At 33.8% G+C, this 21,435-nt stretch overlaps 2 protein-coding genes across 2 annotated transcripts in view; both read right to left on the bottom strand.

Moving 5' to 3' along the window:
• Nucleotides 1-21,435, bottom strand: part of LOC134665731 (cardioacceleratory peptide receptor-like) — a 61,875-nt gene that overhangs the window by 30,611 nt on the left and 9,829 nt on the right. The window contains exons 5-6 of the mRNA XM_063522705.1: nucleotides 20,972-21,067; nucleotides 2,455-2,641 (exon numbers count right to left, since the gene is read on the bottom strand). Of these exons, the coding sequence (XP_063378775.1) occupies nucleotides 2,455-2,641; nucleotides 20,972-21,067 (283 nt within the window). The remainder of the gene's footprint in view (nucleotides 1-2,454; nucleotides 2,642-20,971; nucleotides 21,068-21,435) is intronic.
• Nucleotides 12,856-17,890, bottom strand: LOC134665703 (uncharacterized). Its single transcript, XM_063522662.1, has 2 exons — nucleotides 17,274-17,890; nucleotides 12,856-16,700 (listed from the first exon to the last, which is right to left on the bottom strand). Exons 1-2 carry the CDS (start codon nucleotides 17,408-17,410, stop codon nucleotides 12,959-12,961), a joined length of 3,879 nt encoding a protein of 1,292 aa, XP_063378732.1. The 5' UTR covers nucleotides 17,411-17,890; the 3' UTR covers nucleotides 12,856-12,958.

The raw sequence follows: 21,435 nt of genomic DNA, 5'->3' as shown, positions 1-21,435 counted from the left end.
GTAAAAGAGAAAGATCCCCAGAATTTCGGTTTTCGCGGTAGGCCCTTAGAGAAAATGAAATGAAACGTGACTGGTGTCGACGGCTGTTCGCGGTGAAATATGAGAAGATTAGGAAGCTGCGATTTTATGTGGGTGAGACGTGGGGAAAATTTCTATGAGTGCATTGGAGTTTTTTTGAGAAATAATGGTTTGTTATGGTGTTTTTTACTGTATAGTATATACAGGGTGTCCCTAGCGATGGGACAAAGCCGAAATGCACATATGCGTTAGGGTATTTAGAACCAGTATATAAAGTATCATAACAATCGATGTAGCGGTTACGAAGAAATTAACAAATTATTTTTTTTTACTTTGGAGCAGCCTGTACGTGTTAGTAGCTCCTGAGTTAATAAATAGTATGGAAACTTCTACGACCGTTTAGATTCTTTTTTTTCTGACTTTTGACAAATGTCATCATTGCCGCACATTTTCAAACAATTTGTCAAAAGTGCTGATGATTAATACAGTATGTTTCTTTTTGTTAACGATTATTGGAAATAACTTTTGTTTGATAATTTATTTTTTTATCTTTTGTTCTAATTAAAAAAAATATTACCGTTAGAGCATTTCTGAGATGTAACCCTACGTGGGATTTCAGGGTTTGTCCAATGGCTAGGGTCACTCTGTATAATTATAATATAATTATAACCCTACGTGGGATTTCAGGGTTTGTCCAAAGAATGGATTATATTATAATTATACAGAGTGACCCTAGCCATTGGACAAACCCTGAAATCCCACGTAGGGTTACTTCTCAGAAATTCTCTAACGGTAATATTTTTTTTTGATTAGAACCAAAGATAAAAAATAAATTATCAAACAAAAGTTATTTCCAATAATATACTATAATATATTTATTCTGATCACAGAATTTAAGGCGAGGAGATTTAGTGTGTCGTAGGTATATCGTTTTATGGTTTTCAAACCTCGATTTTTCCCGTTGTCGAGGACAGGCCTTCCCTCTTTTATAAATCGCTTGAATTTATTTTGCATCATTCATCGGTACATTCGGTACCCATATCATGTTTCACTTGAGTGACCCATATAGCTGCCTAAAATAAAAAAAAATACCCAACTATTTTTAAATTTCTTCCTCATTGCATGACTTGCTGGTTTTCCCATTATTTGTTTATATATCTTACATTTTTTACTGCATACTCCAGTCTTGAGTATCCGAAAACTGATCGTTAGTTGTTACATAAATAAAGTTTTACGATTCTTTGATGGTGAGCGGATAAACGCAAATTAGCTGTAAAGTCAATCATTGCGGATTTCCTGAGAAACATTTTGGTTCAGTTACGTACGATGTATTCTTGGAAATAATTGAGTTGCGTCATACTCTCGCAGAAAAACTGAAAATACTCGTATGTCTGTTTCCGAAAGTTATGGATATTCGAGCTTAATTTCTTATAATGTAATACGATTAAGGGTGGCTTGCCTTCACATTGAGGCTATTTACACATTGATTAGCCAAAAAAATGTGCGAACTCGCAATTAACATTCTTAACAAAAAAAATATATAAAAGAAAATAACATTCATTAATGTGTAAACCGGCCCCAATGTGAAGGCTAGCCACAGTGCTCCAAAATTTTTGGCCGTATAAAAAAATATAACACTTCATGACGAAAAAAGCTTGTGGTCTATTATGTTCTTCTGATGTTGAGACCGTACTTAGCTGTAAGCTATAAAATTAATAAGTTACAATAATGAGTTACAATAAAATATTTGACTTTGACTTTTGATGATGACTATGACTACGGTTTACCTTTATTTTGCCGTAAAATTTTCTGCAGATTTTCGTTTCACAGAAAATTTTTCAAGTAATTTCAGATCGCAAAATAATCTTTACATAGAATATTTACTTCAAATAATTTTAGTTCGGATTAGTTATGTTTCACCAAAAATTTAAAACATTAGTTTTGTTTCAAGAACAATTTGTTCATGTAATTTCATTTCACAGAATCATCGATCTGTAGAAATCTCTGAAATGAATAATCGAAGAAACAGAATTAATTGTAACAAAAATGTGTGATTCGTTTATTCTATTAATAATTTTCTGTATAACAAAATTCTGCAAAAAATTTGGCGGTAAAATAAGGGTACACCCTATGACTACATATCACGGGGATATCTACAAAACACGCTACATAAGAAACAAAATAATGAAAGCAGAAATGGAGCAAACAAAGAAAGAAAGAAAACTAAACTTGTAATCTACTATGTCCTGCTGAGTACTTATCTGCTCTTCTGTCGAATGAAAATGATCATCAGTCGGTCTAGATGAGTTGCATTCTCGGGCTCGATTCCATACATCTAGCGCTACTTCAGGTATTGACGCGCGCGCGAGAACGCAACTTATGCCAGACCGCAAGGAAAGGTGGAAGCGAAGAACGGAAAAATCAAAGAAAGTTGACCTACTTTGTCTGCTGGCATTTGCTCTCTTCCCAAGCACTCTTCTGCTCTTCTGTCGTATAGTGATGACGATGACTCCGTAGCAAGCGGATATCGTGAGGGCTGGCGCCACGAAGAGGGACACGAAGACGCTGGTCATCCATATCCGCCATTGGAGCTTGCTGATGCCGGACCAGCATTGGAGTGTGCCTGAGGGAAAAATGATTTATTTTGTTATCAACTGATAACCGACTATGTGGTTTGCTCGAACGCAGCCCTACGGTCGGTGTCAAAGGTGACACTACGATTGGCGCGGCCCTAACTGTCAGACGAAGATCGCCCGCCATTTCTGCGTCGGAGTGTGATTTACTTGAAGCTACGCCTGTTTTCTGTGTTTATGTATTAAATCTTTTATTTAAATTATGTATGGTGTTTTCTCTGTTTAATACTACGTAATATAAAAAAAGTTCCGTTACATAGTATCTGTTGCAGACAATACATAATCTATATTTTGCAGCCACAGAAAATCCGTTTTAAGGACACTGAGTTATTATAAGCCATACAAAAGAATTTAACCGTTGCAACCTGTTCTACGCGACCAAAACGTCGTGTCAAAGTGTCCAAAAAGTGGCTCATTCACGCTCCGCTTCTATGGTTTGTTGTCATAACAACAACTCATGGCGCAAAATACTGGTTCTCTGTGCCGGTTCTATACATAAAAAATGTTGTAGAGCTATGTTGAGAAAAAGTTTTGTTTTTAAATCAACCCTTAGAATGAAAGTAGGGCTAAGGGTTAAAATTTATGGCGCATTTCCAAGTTTTTAAAAATCGTAATTCTGCTCGAGAAGAACCACATATTCTAGTCCCTAAACAAAAGCTTGACAGGACGATGGCCATTGTCTTTCTGACCATTCCTTGAACTTGAGACACAGAATAAATAATAGTACTTGGTACAGTAGATTCACTATCTAACAAAACTCGTCTATTACGACAAATATGACCGCAAGGTGGCGCAAGCGCGAGCAGGCGTTCGTTCCGTGGCGGTGTACAGCAACCACTACTGCTAGACATCAAAATTGGTGTGAGCCGCATGTACTTGTAGCGACGCGACGAAATCGCGGAGTGGGCCACGCCTGCTTGAGAGAAAATCTACAAGCTTAACTTCATTAATTTTAAAGGATACTCAAAGGTTCGGATCCTCATTCATCATCCAAACAAAATATCTACCAGCCCGTTATTAACTTTCACAATCAGGTGTCTTCCAACCTAGACTTGAAACGTACTTTATGCTCTTGATCTTGAGATTCAAAATCGTGTAACATTTATCATCGTCAGGAAGAGTAGTTGATTAATTAGTAAGCCTAGGACAGCGTTTCGAAATTTAACAATCTTAACTTGATTCGATATTGTATTCAGTACGAACGATATTGGAAAAAATATACATACAATTGCCATTTTTGACATGGCTACTTGTAACAGTCATGTAATTTTTTTGCAGTGTTATTTATATGAATAATTAACAAATATTTTAACTAAAATTGAATGTAAATAGTAATACAGTCCGTCTAAGCTAATTTTGCACCGATTTGAGCAGAACAGTGGGAGTGTCATTATACTCATTATAAACGTCATATTCTCTTAGATATTTGACATTAATCAGGATTTTGTTTGGTGCAACTGTAATTTCTTTGTTTACAATTTCTATCGATCCATTTATAGATGGGCAGTAGAAAGTATTCCCCGATTCTGGCCCCGCCTCTCAGTGGTCCCCGATCCTGACCCCAAGGCCGAGCCACCGCCCCTGCTGAACCTAAAAAAAAAAAAAAAAAAAAAAAAAAAAAAAAAAAAAAAAAAAAAAAAAAAAAAAAAAAAAAAAAAAACAAATAGCCCCCCATTTGAATTGATTGCGCTAGGTCTCAGCATTGCCCGGCGCCTCCTTCAGGGACTTACGAAATACGCTAATTAAACAATACACCTTGTTCACCACGGTAACAATAGGCTTATCGACCCTTTTCTATTGTTCGATCTCGACTCGGGCGCGCTATTGTGTTACCGAGCATACTACCTGCCTGGACCCTTTCCTTAACCCACCGACGTCTCCATTCATGCCTTCTTTATGTGTGTATACTGTAGGTGTTTGTGATAGGTATTTTGCAATAGGTATTAGCGATAGCTATTTGCAATAGGTATTAGCGATAGGTACTTATTTGTGATGCATAGGTACTCTAACTATCAACTCTAATAACCCGCATTATCTTATTACCTCTTGGAGCTATTTCGATTTATAAGGAATACAGTTCTAACCTTCTTCTGACGTAGAATTTACACTAGTAATCCTTTGGCAGCCTAAACTAACCTTAACCTTTTACCAAACCTAACTTATTCTTCGAAAACCTAACCTAAACCTAACTTGACCAAACCTAACTAAAATCAACCTAACTCATTTCAAACTAACCTGCTTTCACCTAGTCTTAAAGTAAACTCGTAGTTACTTGTTTCTTTCTATTATTTAAAAAAATAACGAGGCGTGTGAGGCATTTCTTGTGCACTTGTGTTCATTGTTATAATAGCTTAATTGTTTTATTGATAGACGTCTATTATATTTTATACTGACAATGGATTTATTGTTTCCTATACCTATTCTTTTATAATTTGGGTTTGAGTAAAGAGAACGTCTGTTTAGATGAACTTGTTGATACATGTTACTTTGTGTGATTTAAAAAAAAGAACGAGACATGTCAACTGGTTTCAACATGATTTAGTCTAATACATCAACATTTCTTGTGCGTTGCTATTCATTGTTATAACAGCATAATTGCTTTATTAATAGACGTCTATTATATTTTATGCTGACAATGGATTTATTGTTTCCTATACCTATTCTTTTATAATTTGGGTTTGAGTAAAGAGAACGTCTGTTTAGATGAACTTGTTGAGACATGTTACTTTGTGTGATTAAAAAAAGGAACGAGACGTGTCAACTGGTTTCAACATGATTTAGTCTAATACGTCAACATTTCTTGTGCGTTGCTATTCATTGTTATAACAGCATAATTGCTTTATTGGTAGACATCTATTATATTTTATACCGACAATGGATTTATTGTTTCCTATTATGCTTTTGAATTTGGGTTTTAGTAAAGAGAGCGTATGTATTAGATGAACTTGTTGAGACATGATTTTAACGGTACTGTACCCTGGTCATAGTGACACAGTATAAAAGCCGAAGAGAAATGAGTTTGAGTAAGTATTACCGTCGTGGCAGTCCACTGTATCAGAGCTCCTTGTATCTATTGCAGTATATAGAAATATAGTGTTAATTCAACAGTGAAGTGTTTAAGTGTTTATAGAAAGACCCAACAATGGATGTAAGTATGTCTTTTATTACCGTAACTTACTTTGTTTTGTTTTCACTTGTGTTCTTTGTGTTTTAATTATCAAGATTGTAGACAGTGTGTAAATTATTGTTTTATATTGTTTCAGTTCACTGAAAATACTTTCAAGAACTATTACTACCCGGATAATAATAAAGACGAATCAAGCGATGAAGAGGGTACGCTTGGTTTCAAAGTTAAACAAGCCATCGCAAAGAAACGTTCAGGAAACAATATCGATAGTTTCTTTGAACGACCTAAAAAGCAACCCAAAATTGTGAAACGGTCTTCGAATGTGAGCAAAAGTTCACCAGACGGTGTTGCAAACTTATCATCCGGACAAGACGACGGGGCGTATGCATCACATTTGATTAAAATCGAGATATATGATATGCAAACAATTAAAAACGTCCCACCCATGGAACACTGGAAGCATGCGGACTTCAGATTGAAATATTTTGCGTTGGAAGACGATTTGGAGCTACAAAATACGCGAAATATTATTTATAACATAACAAAGCAATTAGCTTCTAAGGACAGTAGTGTGAAATATTTTATAGATAATAAGAAACAGTGATAGTTATAATTATTAATGATAGTAGTAGCTTAATGATTGTGTTAACGTATTTCTCATTTTTTACCTCTCCTTAAGTACATTTTCCATGTAACAGATTTTTTTGTGTCGTCTCGTTTTTAAGTAACAAAGAATGTTAAGAAATATTTTGTAAATAATAAAATTTAAAAAAAAAAGTATAGTTTAGAATGGTCTTTGTATTATATGAAAAAATAAAAAATCTTATTTAAGTACACGTATTATTTTATTTCACAAAAAATGTTTTAAACATATTCCTTAATATAAGGTCATTACATACAGAATTATCAGAAAACAAACTTAGCATATCTTTCATAGTTTTTCCATGATATTTAAAATACAAATAAACTAAACAATATTCACCACAAACTGAAGTAAAATGGTTTTGAAGAGGTTTATTGTTATAAAACCACTGTCTGGTGTTTCTTTTTAAAAATAAGTTATGGTAACCTGAAGGCTTCTTTCCGAAGGAATCAAAATATTCTCCTATACCAGTAACATCAATGTGTATGGCAACCCAGTGGGAGCCTGGTTTCGTGTCAGGGTCCAAATTACTAACAATAAAGACAGGTAGATCGACCCAAATAGGTATTTTGTTAGCAGCAAAAACATTTGTTTCAAAAAGTGGGTTTAATTTCTTCATACAAAATTGTATCTCATTAGTATCCATAATTACTTAATTAATAACAATTTTGTCTTGATGATGCTGCAAACAATGTCTACAACAAAATAAAGTAAACGAAAGAAAACATTGTATTTATATAATTATGTTTTTCAACTATTATAATCTACAGATACATCACGGTTTTTGTTTATTTCAATAATGTTATCAAATTCTGCATAAACGATACAATTAATGGTGCTAGTTAGAGCCGAATCAAAGCGTACTTCTATCCGAACACTTCCATGTCTAACAAGATTCCAATGTGAAGTTGAACTAGCAGATAAATCTGGGGTTAAATCAAAACATAACAAACAATAACCTCCACCATAATCTGTTCTACTTATTCCATTACCTTCGTTGTGAAAATGAATACCAGTTCCGGAAAATAAGGTGTGATATGCCGCCGCTATTAAACCAGAACTAAATGACGGTTGTAATGTTTTAGAAGGAATTTCATGACCATCTACAAACAAACTAAATGAATTCATATTATAGTTTTGAAAATTAAATGGATTCAAAGCTAAATTTCCATTAAAACCTGAATTTGATACAAATCCAATAATACACCGTTTAGGAATTTGTCCGAGAAATATATTATCCAATGTTTTACCCTGGACCCCTGATGGTATTGTGAGAACCTTAACTTCTGCTCTCGTAATGGGGTACTTCGCAGTCGTTGTTGCCAATACTTTTTGATGGGCTAACAAAACGCTAGGATTAATTTTTGTTCTTCTAACAATGAGACTAGCATCTGTTATTTGTACTTTAAATTTTTTATCTTGATGACATATTAAATTAAACGATTCTTTTGATCGGACTAACTTAATACGCAATTCAACGCCATTTATCAAGAATTTCTCTTGGTTAAATATATCGCCATGCAAATGTCCAATCATTTCCACTTGCTTACTCTCTTTGATAAATTCTAGTCTTTTCTGAAATCCTTTGTTGTTGGTGTCAACGGTATCCATAAAATCTGGGGTATCCTCATACCATAACCCACAAGTAAGATGGGTTTTTTTGGCTGCCGGTCCATAGTTGAGAAGATTTTCCATATAAGCACGGTAAGCATATGTATTGTTTGGGGGTGATATGAGTTTTTGATTTAAATATACATCAAGTTGGTTGAAAAGGGAATGTAGCCAGTTATTGGTGGGTCCAACTCCGGCATCTGCTTTTAATTTTGTCCCATCTTGATTCAACACTTTAGCAGTAATATGTAACATTGTGTGTGATAGATCAATGTAGTCATCTCCTGATCCAGGTACTTGAAATTCAATGGGGCCATCATCACTTAAAGATGAAATTGGTTTGTAATGAATCCAATGTCCGCTTTCAATACTTGTTTGAGTTGATGGAAGGGCAAATATATCTAATTCTGATTTTGCACATTCACATGAATGACTGTGTAGAAATGACATTATTTAACTTGAAAATATATCGTTATTTTTATTATTATTTTTACTTCCTCTTCGTCGCGATGCTTTTCGAGTAATGAGCGGTTCTCTTCTTTTATTCGACATTTTATACCCAGATCCTGACATGAGAGAATCAATTTTTTCATCAGCCTTTCTTTTTAGGTTAGCGCTCGCTTCCTTAAATCGTGATCGAATGGAACTATCCATAGGACGAGAATTTACCATATCAGATAACAGACCAACCCCTGCCCCTAAGGTTTCTTTTCCAATGGTTTTTAAACCGCTAGATAACAAAGGGAGCACTGATCTAAATAGTCCACCCAAAAAACTGCCTATACCATGTCCTCGTTGGTATGGAACTCCCTTATAGACAATACCTATCCCAGAGCCGGCTTGGTGTGAATAATAATGTTCGTAAGGACAAGAGACTGACGATCTGTTGTAAATCATTTTACTCGTTGAAAGTGTAGCTTCACGCAAGAAGATCCAAATTGAAATGGTACTCTGACACCAGTCGTTGTTCTTATATCTATTTCAATTGTATCGAACTCTCTTCGTAAAACTGGTACATAATGAGCGGGTGAGAAGATGTGAGTTTTATAAGCTCCATAAATGAACTTAGTTGGATCTAAAGGTATTATTCTGAGTAATGAAGTAATAACATCTCCGACTACTTGTGGATGTATTATATCAGTATAAACAAATATTTGAGATGGTAAACCTAAATATAAATTTGCGGGGTTTTTTCCTAATGTATTTTGTTTTAAATTTGTTCTCGGTTTAAAACCCAATTGCAGACTTAGTATCGGAGTTGTTATGATAGATGTTATTTCTTTATTTGTTGTTGCTATTCCAACCAGTTTTGTTAATCCATCATATCGAAATTTTACGTTATTTTTTAACTGTGGGTTTTCATTAAACGCTTGAAGAAAATGATCTATATTATCATATGTAGTGGCTGGTATATGAGTTTTTATATCCACTATTTTTGTAGTTTTATCGGTGGGTGATAACACCGTTTTCTTTAAATAAATGATGTTTTCGTGCTCTTGAACATTATACATGGAACAAGGGTATTGAAATTCCACCAACCCAACTACCCATTCTCCATCCAATTTAATGGTCTTTGGTAATTTAGTTAAGAAATGTGCAGTCGTGTTATCCGTGTAGTAATCTGATGAACTATTACTTAACAAAGTTAGATAAAAACTATTTTCACTCATATTTTCTTTAAGTTTGATTCAGGTATCCAAGAATTAAATTTATTAGGATAACCTTGCCACTTAACTAGTATTTCCTTTCTGCCAGCAACTCGACGCGAGCGTATTATTTTATCAATTTTATACTCGTTGGAGGGGAGGTAAGTTACTTTTTGTAATTCTTTAGAATAAAATGTACCAATGATGGGTTCACCTTCTAAATCCTTTATTGTATAAACAACTCGTGGCGATCTGTTAATAATCGAATCAATAATAAATATTTCATCACTCCAATTACTTTCATAACCTTTTTGAAACACATGCTTATATTTAGTGATTCTAACATGATCACCTACATTTAGTTTTTTAGTTTCTGATGAAATTTGCCTATCTTTTTTGCGATCATATAAATTACACCAAACAGTCATAATATTATTAGAGCTAACATCAACTGGGCGCATTTTAATGCTAGAATGATAGCTATGGTTGTAAGAATGTAAAAGATCTTGTAATATATTTGTGTAGTTATATGTATTCTTATGAGTGAGGTAACGCCACATTTTCATTTTAAGTGTTCTTTGAAACCTTTCTACTATACTTGCTTTAATGTCGGGGTTATTAGTGGTATAATAATTAATATTTTTGCTCTTAAAGTAATCTCTAACCGCCCTTGAAACAAATTCTGTACCTTTATCAGATTGGATGTGACGGGGAACAGAGTTGGCTTCAGTAAATATGCTTTCAAAACATTGTTTAACAGTTGCTGAATCCTTCTTCTTCATGGCTCTTGCAAAAGCATATTTACTGAATACATCAATAACACAAAGAATATATTTGTACCCATCATTATATTGACTATAAGTACTCATATCACTTAAATCGGCTTGCCAAAGTTCATTAAAGTTCGAGAGAATGTATTTATTTCTAGTAAATCGTCTATGAGTAGGTTTATGCAGCGTGTACGTATCTTGAGATTGTAACCATTTTTTCACTTCCTCTTTGTTCATTTGACCTTTCATTTCCTTTGATAAATTATTTAAACTGCTATAGCCAGCTGGATTAGAGACATCATAGTAGATTCTGTTAATGTCTAATAAGGAGTCCATCTTTCCCACTCTATTTTCTTTCCGGATCTCTTTTGCTCCCGTGTAGCAAGAGGTGTAGAAGTATTATTATCTTTATCTGTTGAGGCTCTCGTCTTCACAGATGTGGAGGGGGTAAAGGGTTCAATCAAAGGAGTACCTTTAATAAATGCTAAATTTGTAGGATTACCTATGCATGACCTAGGAACTTCGATATCTTTTAAAAGTAAAGCAAACACTTCCCATCCAATTGGCTTAGGACGTTTAAGACATCTAACGGTGTCGCTTACCAAATCAGTAATATTACTATTTTGAATGGTTTGGTTATTTATAACAACTTCACCAGTCTGTTTCCACCAAATTTTCGGTTTACTTGAAACAATGTAATCTAACAACGTTCGAGCTTTTCTTTCATAAGATTTAGGTAATATGTTTATAATTTTTGATGGACTGATTGGCATTAGTTCTTGATTTATTTCACCAGGTGGTGTATTAAACGATGACGGTGTGGCTGCTTCAGTTATATTATCTGTAACTGACTCATTATTTTCATTCTCCTCCTTTTTGTTCACTTTTGTTTTTATAATATCATTACTTTCGTTGATGACTTGATCTAGCCCCTCCATCACGATGGGTATTCTAAACGGTTTTCGATCTGTTTCAATAAAATGTAGAAATCTTTGTAATGCTTGAGAATATAACGTCCACTTTTCGCGATCATTCATTTTACTTTTAAGGATCTTTTGCATCTCTCCATCTAGCCGAGATGAGGAATTTTCGGGTGGACTCTCATTCCGTTTCAGTCTTTCAATAAAATCTGATTCTACTAATAACATTTTTTTTGTGTTTTCCATTTTGCTTATGATAAAGAGTTCACTAAAGCACTTAAAACTGCACCTAAAATAATAGGTAGAAATGCGCCTCCTTTTTGAACTATAACAGTTTTTCTTATTTTATGTTTCCCTTTCGAAACTAATTTTCTTAAAATATCTTTATATTTTTTTAGTTTCGTCTTTTCTTTTTTTTCTAATGGAATTTTCCCATTTAGGACGTTATAAATACACTCACAAATAATGTTGATCTCTTCATCGTCACAAGATTTAAGTAACGCAGTACGATATTTGGGTTTAAGCAACTGCAATGCTTCAAGTAAATGTTTATATGTGTTTACTCTTGCATGCATCATGTAGAACTGACTAAAATATGCTGATTTTTATCATATTTAAACCCCTTTTTAGGTACATACACTGTGCAATGCCCATCGAACGGAAATATTTTTGTTTTGAAACGGCATATGTCATTTGTATTTTGTTTCAGGTCAATCATGAGGTAACCATGAGCCTCCTTTGTAGCATCTTTGTAGGCTTCGTCCACAAACTTTGAGTTTTCTGGGTAAACTTGTCGTGACAGGTAGCGTATTTGAGTTTTATCCCTGGGATTTTTAAAAAATACAATGTAGCTTTTATTCAATGAAATATCACGTTGACCTCGACCTTGATGAAATATGTTTTGTGTAATATAAAAAACACTTAAGTTTCTATGATGACTACCTTTCGTAAAAATGTCAACGATTCGTCCATCTGATTCTCTCATCAAATCATCTATAATAAGAAGTTTAGGTTTCTTCCCATCAAAAATTGAAAAATCTGGTATTCCTTGACTATAATTTACATTTTCCAGATTGTAGAGAGGTTGCATTTCATCATAACACCAAATAATTTCATCAAATTCAACATTACATATCTCTTTGGAGTTATTCAAAAAGTTTGTGACAAATTGAGTTTTACCACAGCCACTAGGGCCTGCGACAATGGTGGTGAAAGGATGATAAAAGTGAATCATTATTAAATATCGTAATCTATGTGTATGTGTGTGTGGGTGAGTGTTGATATGTTAACGGATGGACTTTAAATGGTAATATTCAGAAAGAAGATTACTATTTAAACAACTCAGATATAGTAGAAAAAAACAAAAGGATTACGTAAAAAAATAAATTTATTATATATGATCACACTTTTAACATTAATTTTTTTGTTTCTTATTTACAAAACTTCCTTAAAAGATATAATAAAATAAAATTCATACATTTTTTTTTTTACATGTTTACAAGTAATATCTTAAAAATATACAATGTACAAACAATAATTTGGAATTCGAATGTTCTGTGTGATTAAATTACAACTTAAAAAACTTTTTAATTATTGCGGTATTTTATAATGACCCCACGCAAGAGTGTCAGAAGAGTTTTCTAATAAGTATCGTTTTGTATCTTCATGCGATAATGATATTTTATTTATTTTTTGAGTGAATATTATATGTTTTATAGACTTAAATCTTAGCATTTGAGCGCGTTGCAAATTTTTATTAAATAAACACGTTTTGTAATTGTCAAGAGTAAATTTTTTTGTAACACATTTATTGACTCCTTTGGCTTTTGATAAAACACCGTATTTTTCAGTTTTCTCATCATTCTCGTCATATTTTTCAACATCTAAGGTATACATTTTAGATCTCAGACCTACGAATTCTTTTAAAATTCTACCATTATTTTCATCTTTGAAAAACCCTAATCGCTTTTTATTAATTAACGGCAAATCATATTTATTGTTAGGAGGATAGTCAGATGTATCAAAATATAAATTAAGGTCTGATTTTATATCTGCGTAATAATTTTCCGTGAAAATTTGATATACTAAGCTATCAGTATCTGTATAAAGAAGCTTAAGATTGTCTGGATATTTGGTTTTCATGTAGCTGTAGTGAAAGTCATACATCAAAGTTTTTGATATATCTAATACGCAAAATCCCAAATAAATCGGTTTATTATAAAATATTCTAGTTTTATTCAACTGAACGGCCACTAAATTCTCAGAGAATATGGATAAACTATGGAACTCGGGTTTCGCTATCAAAGATTGAACCCCCTGCGTTTTTCCTCGATTTTCCCAGTTATTTAATAATTTGACATTTACACGTTTTGCAACATTTTCCATGGTCTTACCGAACACTGAATTATTCATTAGTTTAAAGAAATCTTTTTCAAAATCGGATGATGCCTGTGATCGCATGTGGGTGTTCAAATCTATGTAACTTTTTAACCACATAGACTGCTGAAATTTAAGAATGCGATGGATTTTACTCAATTTCAAACCATTTTTTAAACACTGTTTTAGATTTCTATAGTGAATGACATAATTCGTTTTTTTATTTAAATTAGGAATTAATTTTTTTTCTTTGGAATTACCCAAACAAACGTTTTCAGGACAGAATGGCAAATCTGAATGAGAGTCATGCAACTCGTTAGGGTATTCGAGATCAACTTCTAAAATTAAACCATGATCAGCGTCATCAGATATATTAAAGTCAGTATCTGTATTTACCCATTCAAATTTACCGGTAGGAAGACATTGAGACATAGCCCACCCGTAAAGGTTATTTGCATCAAAGTACATAAGAAATGACGATGGGATATTTTGATTATAATCTGACAAAAAAATATTATTAGCCTTCGCATATCTATTACTACATTGTGATATGCCACCTCGAATATTTTTCGCTATAAAAGCTATTTTATCGATATCAGTTAGGAGTTCTAGTTTTATTTTTGTAGTTCTTAACATTGCATCCCAACTTAATCCCGGAGCAGTATAATAATGAGCGGGGTCTAATCCATACGTCTTAAGACAAAGGTTTCTAAAATTTTCAAATATATCAGTTAGTAATAAAACATCAGTTTTTAAATATAAATCAGAATAATCACCCATATTTTTGCATTGAAAATGAGACCAAACATCTTTTGCGTGATCATAATCCTCCTCTGAGATGTGACTATCAGACAAGGAACTAAAGAAATCATCTTTAGAGGGAAGAGCTGTTAAGTTTAAAGAATCGTATGATGACATGTGTTCATAGGGATATACACCCTTTCGTAATAAGCGTTTAAAATCCTCCTCGCATGAAAAATTCAATTTTAATTCATGAAATTGTTCAGGCAACAAGTTTTTTGCCAATTTGTCAAGACTACTGGACATAAATTTAAGTGAATCAACAAATCTCAATTTAACTGTGCGATTATTTATTTGCAAGTTCTTAGAAAATGAAATGTATTTCTCTTTGTTCTCTGGAATCAGTTCAATGTCGCCTTCCATCAAACCAAGCCCATGCACTATAAAATGACTATCATAGTTACACAAATTATGGAAAAATACAGGTACAAAATTAGGTGCCCTGTATTTTTCAGAACAAAATTTATGTGCCACTCCTTCATAAAGACCAGTATGGTAATTATAGGAAATGACTGAATCCTCGTTTAAATTTTTATCACAAATATAACATGTACTACTCTGAGAAATATGCACATTATTTGCATTAGATAAAGGCAATGGAGTTTTTACAAAAGTATTTCTCCTACAAATGGCCTTTAAGTCTTGTTCCATATACTTCATAAATTCCTGGGTGCAATTTTTGCCTTTATATGTTCTGTACACTGACAATTTATCATTATAAGAACATTTAATATAGTATCCAAAACTATATACCTCATGTTTTTGTATATTTGTTGTTGAGGATGTAGTAGGATTAATTTTACCTGTTTGAATCGGGTTTAGAAAGGCCTCGAAATCAGCATAAATAACAAAAGGTACCCTTAATTTACGTTCATAATTATCGAAAGTAAGTATATTGGAGGAAACGTTTTCATTGAACCAGTTTTTCTTTTTATCCTGTTCTGAAGGTAAATGTGTACAAACATGGAAACAATCGTTTCTTTGATGATTCATTAAATTGTCACGAGTTGTAAAGTTCGACAAACAACCATCACAAATATGTGCGGCATGCTGTGTATTTGATAATTGTTTGGATACTAACCTAGATAAATTTTTGATATAGCAATAATGCCCCTTACTGTCTTTGGATATGTACAATAAGTTCAAGTGGGTAGCTTTTTTGCACTTTGTTAAGTGTAATGGGCCTACTACATCATGTATTTTACTTTTCGAATTGTATTCAAGACCAAAAACGTTTATACTTATATCATTCATTTTTTCAAATTTCTGAATATCTCCAACTTTAAGTGGGAAAGTTAAATTTCCAAAATTTAATTTATTTTTATGCGCTATATACGATTTCGTAGTGTTTGAACGATGACTTGTAGGTGGATACAAGCCTGACAATACAGCCCATCTAAAACATTCATGATCACTATTTTTTACATTAATAACTGCTTTTCTGTTCTGAATATCACGTGGTAATTCGATATAGGAAGAACCACGCAATGGATTAAATTTGTTTACATTGACATCTAGATAGTTAAATTTTACTAAACTCCATCCACTATCTTTTCTCTCAAAGTTAAATAATTTTGTTAATATATCTTTAACAACTGACTCGAAAATCTCATCTTTGTCGCTGCTAACATCAACTACATTGTTACATAATTGGAAATCAAATGTATTATTTACTTGTTTGCTCTCTTGAGTAAAATCCGCATTTAAAATAAAGTTTACTTTTAAAGCATGGTGATCAGTGAGGGAACGATCCAATAATGCAAAGATTTTATCTTTATTTCCTAGTAAAATAGATTCGGGAGTAAATGGTTGGTGAACATTTTCATTTAATAGTATTCTGTAAGTGGCCACCCTATTCTTAAAAGCATTTTCAATTAACTGAACATTAACCCATTCAATGTCAGCCCTTAAAACATTATTTTTGTGAAGATTACTATTTAAATGATTTTTAAAATATCTTTTAGAGACAAACTTATTACACACAGAACATTCAATTTCATGATTATTATTTGTACTCACAATGACATCGGGAACTGGTTCGGGTGATGTTGATGTGACAGGTTCAGCAGCTGCTGGACGGTTTTTCTTCAACAAGAATTCTTCAGTCTCCAAAACTGCAGCTGTCCTTTTTACTCCCCGTCCTATTTGAGAAGATCTATAACAATACAAAATAAACATAAATATCTTAATGTGAGATAAAATAAAAATAATTACTAAAATGGTTGGTTGTATATACTAACGTAAGTCTTTTCGACACTGCTGACAATAGGCCTGCATCATCAAAACTCCATCAATCACATCTGATGACTCAGTATTCCCCTTGGAATTTTTTATATGCCCATCACATGGTGTATAATACGGTATAATATCAGAATCTTCCAGTAACGTGTGAGGTAATTTGTTTGAAATGTACCACATTCGAATATTTCTATGAAAATATGATACAATAAATTCTTTACTTAATTCCTCAATCTTATCACGAGGTAAGGTGAGACCAATATGATAATAAGTAAACACCATTATGGAAAAGGATATCACAATACAAGCACGGCACCAAAACACTGAATGATATGAACTCGAGATACCCCGCTTATATAACCAGTCCTCTCCCACCCCACGTTTATCCTAACAATTAGTTCAGGTCACAACAAGTTACGGACCCATCCTTTGTTAAACAGGTACCGGTTAAGAGTTATAAACATGTATGAACAGGAATATTTTTACTTACGCCTCTCGATGAAGTTGGCTCACAAGACGGGCAGCCTCGCATAGATCTTCATTTTCTTCTATTTCTTCACAGAGTCTGATAAGTTCAAGATCGTAGACATCACAGCTCAAAGAGTCCATTATGAAATGAGAAATCATACAGTGCTTTCTTTCATTTAAATAGTTGACTACACGTATAAGATTTCTAAGAGTGGGGACTGTGACCTTTACAAGTGAGAAGTTTAAATTAAAACTTGTTGTAATGTTATACAATAAAAATAATCTGTTACATGGAAAATGTACTTAAGGAGAGGTAAAAAATGAGAAATACGTTAACACAATCATTAAGCTACTACTATCATTAATAATTATAACTATCACTGTTTCTTATTATCTATAAAATATTTCACACTACTGTCCTTAGAAGCTAATTGCTTTGTTATGTTATAAATAATATTTCGCGTATTTTGTAGCTCCAAATCGTCTTCCAACGCAAAATATTTCAATCTGAAGTCCGCATGCTTCCAGTGTTCCATGGGTGGGACGTTTTTAATTGTTTGCATATCATATATCTCGATTTTAATCAAATGTGATGCATACGCCCCGTCGTCTTGTCCGGATGATAAGTTTGCAACACCGTCTGGTGAACTTTTGCTCACATGCGAAGACCGTTTCACAATTTTGGGTTGCTTTTTAGGTCGTTCAAAGAAACTATCGATATTGTTTCCTGAACGTTTCTTTGCGATGGCTTGTTTAACTTTGAAACCAAGCGTACCCTCTTCATCGCTTGATTCGTCTTTATTATTATCCGGGTAGTAATAGTTCTTGAAAGTATTTTCAGTGAACTGAAACAATATAAAACAATAATTTACACACTGTCTACAATCTTGATAATTAAAACACAAAGAACACAAGTGAAAACAAAACAAAGTAAGTTACGGTAATAAAAGACATACTTACATCCATTGTTGGGTCTTTCTATAAACACTTAAACACTTCACTGTTGAATTAACACTATATTTCTATATACTGCAATAGATACAAGGAGCTCTGATACAGTGGACTGCCACGACGGTAATACTTACTCAAACTCATTTCTCTTCGGCTTTTATACTGTGTCACTATGACCAGGGTACAGTACCGTTAAAATCATGTCTCAACAAGTTCATCTAATACATACGCTCTCTTTACTAAAACCCAAATTCAAAAGCATAATAGGAAACAATAAATCCATTGTCGGTATAAAATATAATAGATGTCTACCAATAAAGCAATTATGCTGTTATAACAATGAATAGCAACGCACAAGAAATGTTGACGTATTAGACTAAATCATGTTGAAACCAGTTGACACGTCTCGTTCCTTTTTTTAATCACACAAAGTAACATGTCTCAACAAGTTCATCTAAACAGACGTTCTCTTTACTCAAACCCAAATTATAAAAGAATAGGTATAGGAAACAATAAATCCATTGTCAGCATAAAATATAATAGACGTCTATTAATAAAGCAATTATGCTGTTATAACAATGAATAGCAACGCACAAGAAATGTTGATGTATTAGACTAAATCATGTTGAAACCAGTTGACATGTCTCGTTCTTTTTTTTAAATCACACAAAGTAACATGTATCAACAAGTTCATCTAAACAGACGTTCTCTTTACTCAAACCCAAATTATAAAAGAATAGGTATAGGAAACAATAAATCCATTGTCAGTATAAAATATAATAGACGTCTATCAATAAAACAATTAAGCTATTATAACAATGAACACAAGTGCACAAGAAATGCCTCACACGCCTCGTTATTTTTTTAAATAATAGAAAGAAACAAGTAACTACGAGTTTACTTTAAGACTAGGTGAAAGCAGGTTAGTTTGAAATGAGTTAGGTTGATTTTAGTTAGGTTTGGTCAAGTTAGGTTTAGGTTAGGTTTTCGAAGAATAAGTTAGGTTTGGTAAAAGGTTAAGGTTAGTTTAGGCTGCCAAAGGATTACTAGTGTAAATTCTACGTCAGAAGAAGGTTAGAACTGTATTCCTTATAAATCGAAATAGCTCCAAGAGGTAATAAGATAATGCGGGTTATTAGAGTTGATAGTTAGAGTACCTATGCATCACAAATAAGTACCTATCGCTAATACCTATTGCAAATAGCTATCGCTAATACCTATTGCAAAATACCTATCACAAACACCTACAGTATACACACATAAAGAAGGCATGAATGGAGACGTCGGTGGGTTAAGGAAAGGGTCCAGGCAGGTAGTATGCTCGGTAACACAATAGCGCGCCCGAGTCGAGATCGAACAATAGAAAAGGGTCGATAAGCCTATTGTTACCGTGGTGAACAAGGTGTATTGTTTAATTAGCGTATTTCGTAAGTCCCTGAAGGAGGCGCCGGGCAATGCTGAGACCTAGCGCAATCAATTCAAATGGGGGGCTTTTTTTTTTTTTTTTTTTTTTTTTTTTTTTTTTTTTTTTTTTTTTTTTTTTTTTTTTTTTTTTTTTTTTTTTTTTTTTTTGTTTTGGTTCAGCAGGGGCGGTGGCTCGGCCTTGGGGTTGTAGACTTGAGTTTATTTTTAATCGAATTCCGCTCACGATAGTTTCCGATTTAATTAAATGGTAATGCTCATATGCATATTCAGGCTTCATTGTATTCAGGCTAGGCAGGCTCTTGAATGCGAGTATGGTGATGGTGTGATTAAAAACCGGGCAAGTGCGAGTCGGACTCGCGCACGAAGGGTTCCGTGCCATAATGCAAAAAAAAAAACCAAAAAAAAGCAAAAAAAACGGTCACCCATCCAAGTACTGACCACTCCCGACGTTGCTTAACTTTGGTCAAAAATCACGTTTGTTGTATGGGAGCCCCATTCAAATCTTTATTTTATTCTGTTTTTAGTATTTGTTGTTATAGCGGCAACAGAAATACATCATCTGTGAAAATTTCAACTGTCTAGCTATTACGGTTCGTGAGATACAGCCTGGTGACAGACGGACGGACGGACGGACGGACGGACGGACAGCGAAGTCTTAGTAATAGGGTCCCGTTTTACCCTTTGGGTACGGAACCCTAAAAATGATTAATTTATTCAGCAAAATTGCTATATCAATAAAAGTCAGATAAACGACTATTCACGTGATATTAAAAGTTAGATCTATATTTTAAGCCTTTCGTCATCGGAGCTATTTTCGGAGCCGATTTATGAAGATTAGTTATTTTATATATGACCATGTTTTCAATCTGTGGGCCGCGACTAGGGTTGCCATACGTCCGGACATGTCCGGATTTGTGACCCTTTGTCCGGATTGCGGCCGGACTTGGCATGTGTCCGGATTTTTAGGAATGACCTTATAAAAATAAAATGCGCGCCCGGGGAGGGGGCTACGGGATCGGGCGAAGGGAAAGGGAAACGTAGACCCACGATACGTACACCGCAGAGAGCAGCGCGCCGCCGGGGCGACGTTCAAGTTACGCCAAATCTCTGCTACAAGAAATGTCCGGATTTTTAGGGTGATGTCTGGATTTTCATCAGGACATTTTATTCTTCCATATGGCAACCCTAGCCGCGAACGACCTCGTACTCGCATAAATAGTGTAGTTAGCGTTCATAATAAAAAAAAAAGAGTGAGATGTATAGAAAGCAAATTACGTAGACGTTACCGAATAGATATTTAGAATTATAATAAATATATACTTATCAATGAAAAAGTTATATTACCTTGTATTTTATCTTCATCGAATAAGATGAGCATTGGAATGCAAAATAGAAAGCTGATCAGCCAGGCTCCTATTATTAGGGCTCGAGCTCTTCTCCCTGTCAAAAACAAAAAGTTAAGAAAAATTAATAAAATATCATCATCATCTGAGGCATTACAGCTGCGGGTGGGTCTTAGCCTGGCCCCAATTTCACATCGGTGACAGGTGCGACGAATTGTAAAATCACTGTTGCTGACGTCACAGGAATCCATGGGCTACGATTACCACTTACCATCGGGCGGGCCGTATTCCTGTTTGCCACCATCATTGTATTATTTAAAAAAAACTTTATTATATCGGAAAAAAACAGACATTTCTCCTGCGAAGTTTCTGACAATTGTCAAAGATTTAGAAGAATTGTAGGTAATTCTTGACAGGTAATGAGTTATATGTCGGAATTTCGTGACAATTGTAGTGTTTCTTGTG

This window comes from Cydia fagiglandana, chromosome 7, assembly GCF_963556715.1.
Source record: "Cydia fagiglandana chromosome 7, ilCydFagi1.1, whole genome shotgun sequence".
NCBI lineage: Eukaryota > Metazoa > Arthropoda > Insecta > Lepidoptera > Tortricidae > Cydia > Cydia fagiglandana.
The sequence above is the reverse complement of the archived record's forward strand: the minus strand, read 5'-3'. Positions and strand labels throughout refer to the sequence as shown.

Excerpts from the sequence above, each read along its gene's own strand:
- LOC134665703 (XM_063522662.1), bottom strand. The coding sequence starts at position 17,410 with ATGATTTCTCATTTCATAATGGACTCTTTGAGCTGTGATGTCTACGAT. Across the intron at positions 16,701-17,273 it reads AGCCAACTTCATCGAGAGGC|ATCTTCTCAAATAGGACGGG; the intron begins GTAAGTAAAAAT and ends GTATTGTTATAG.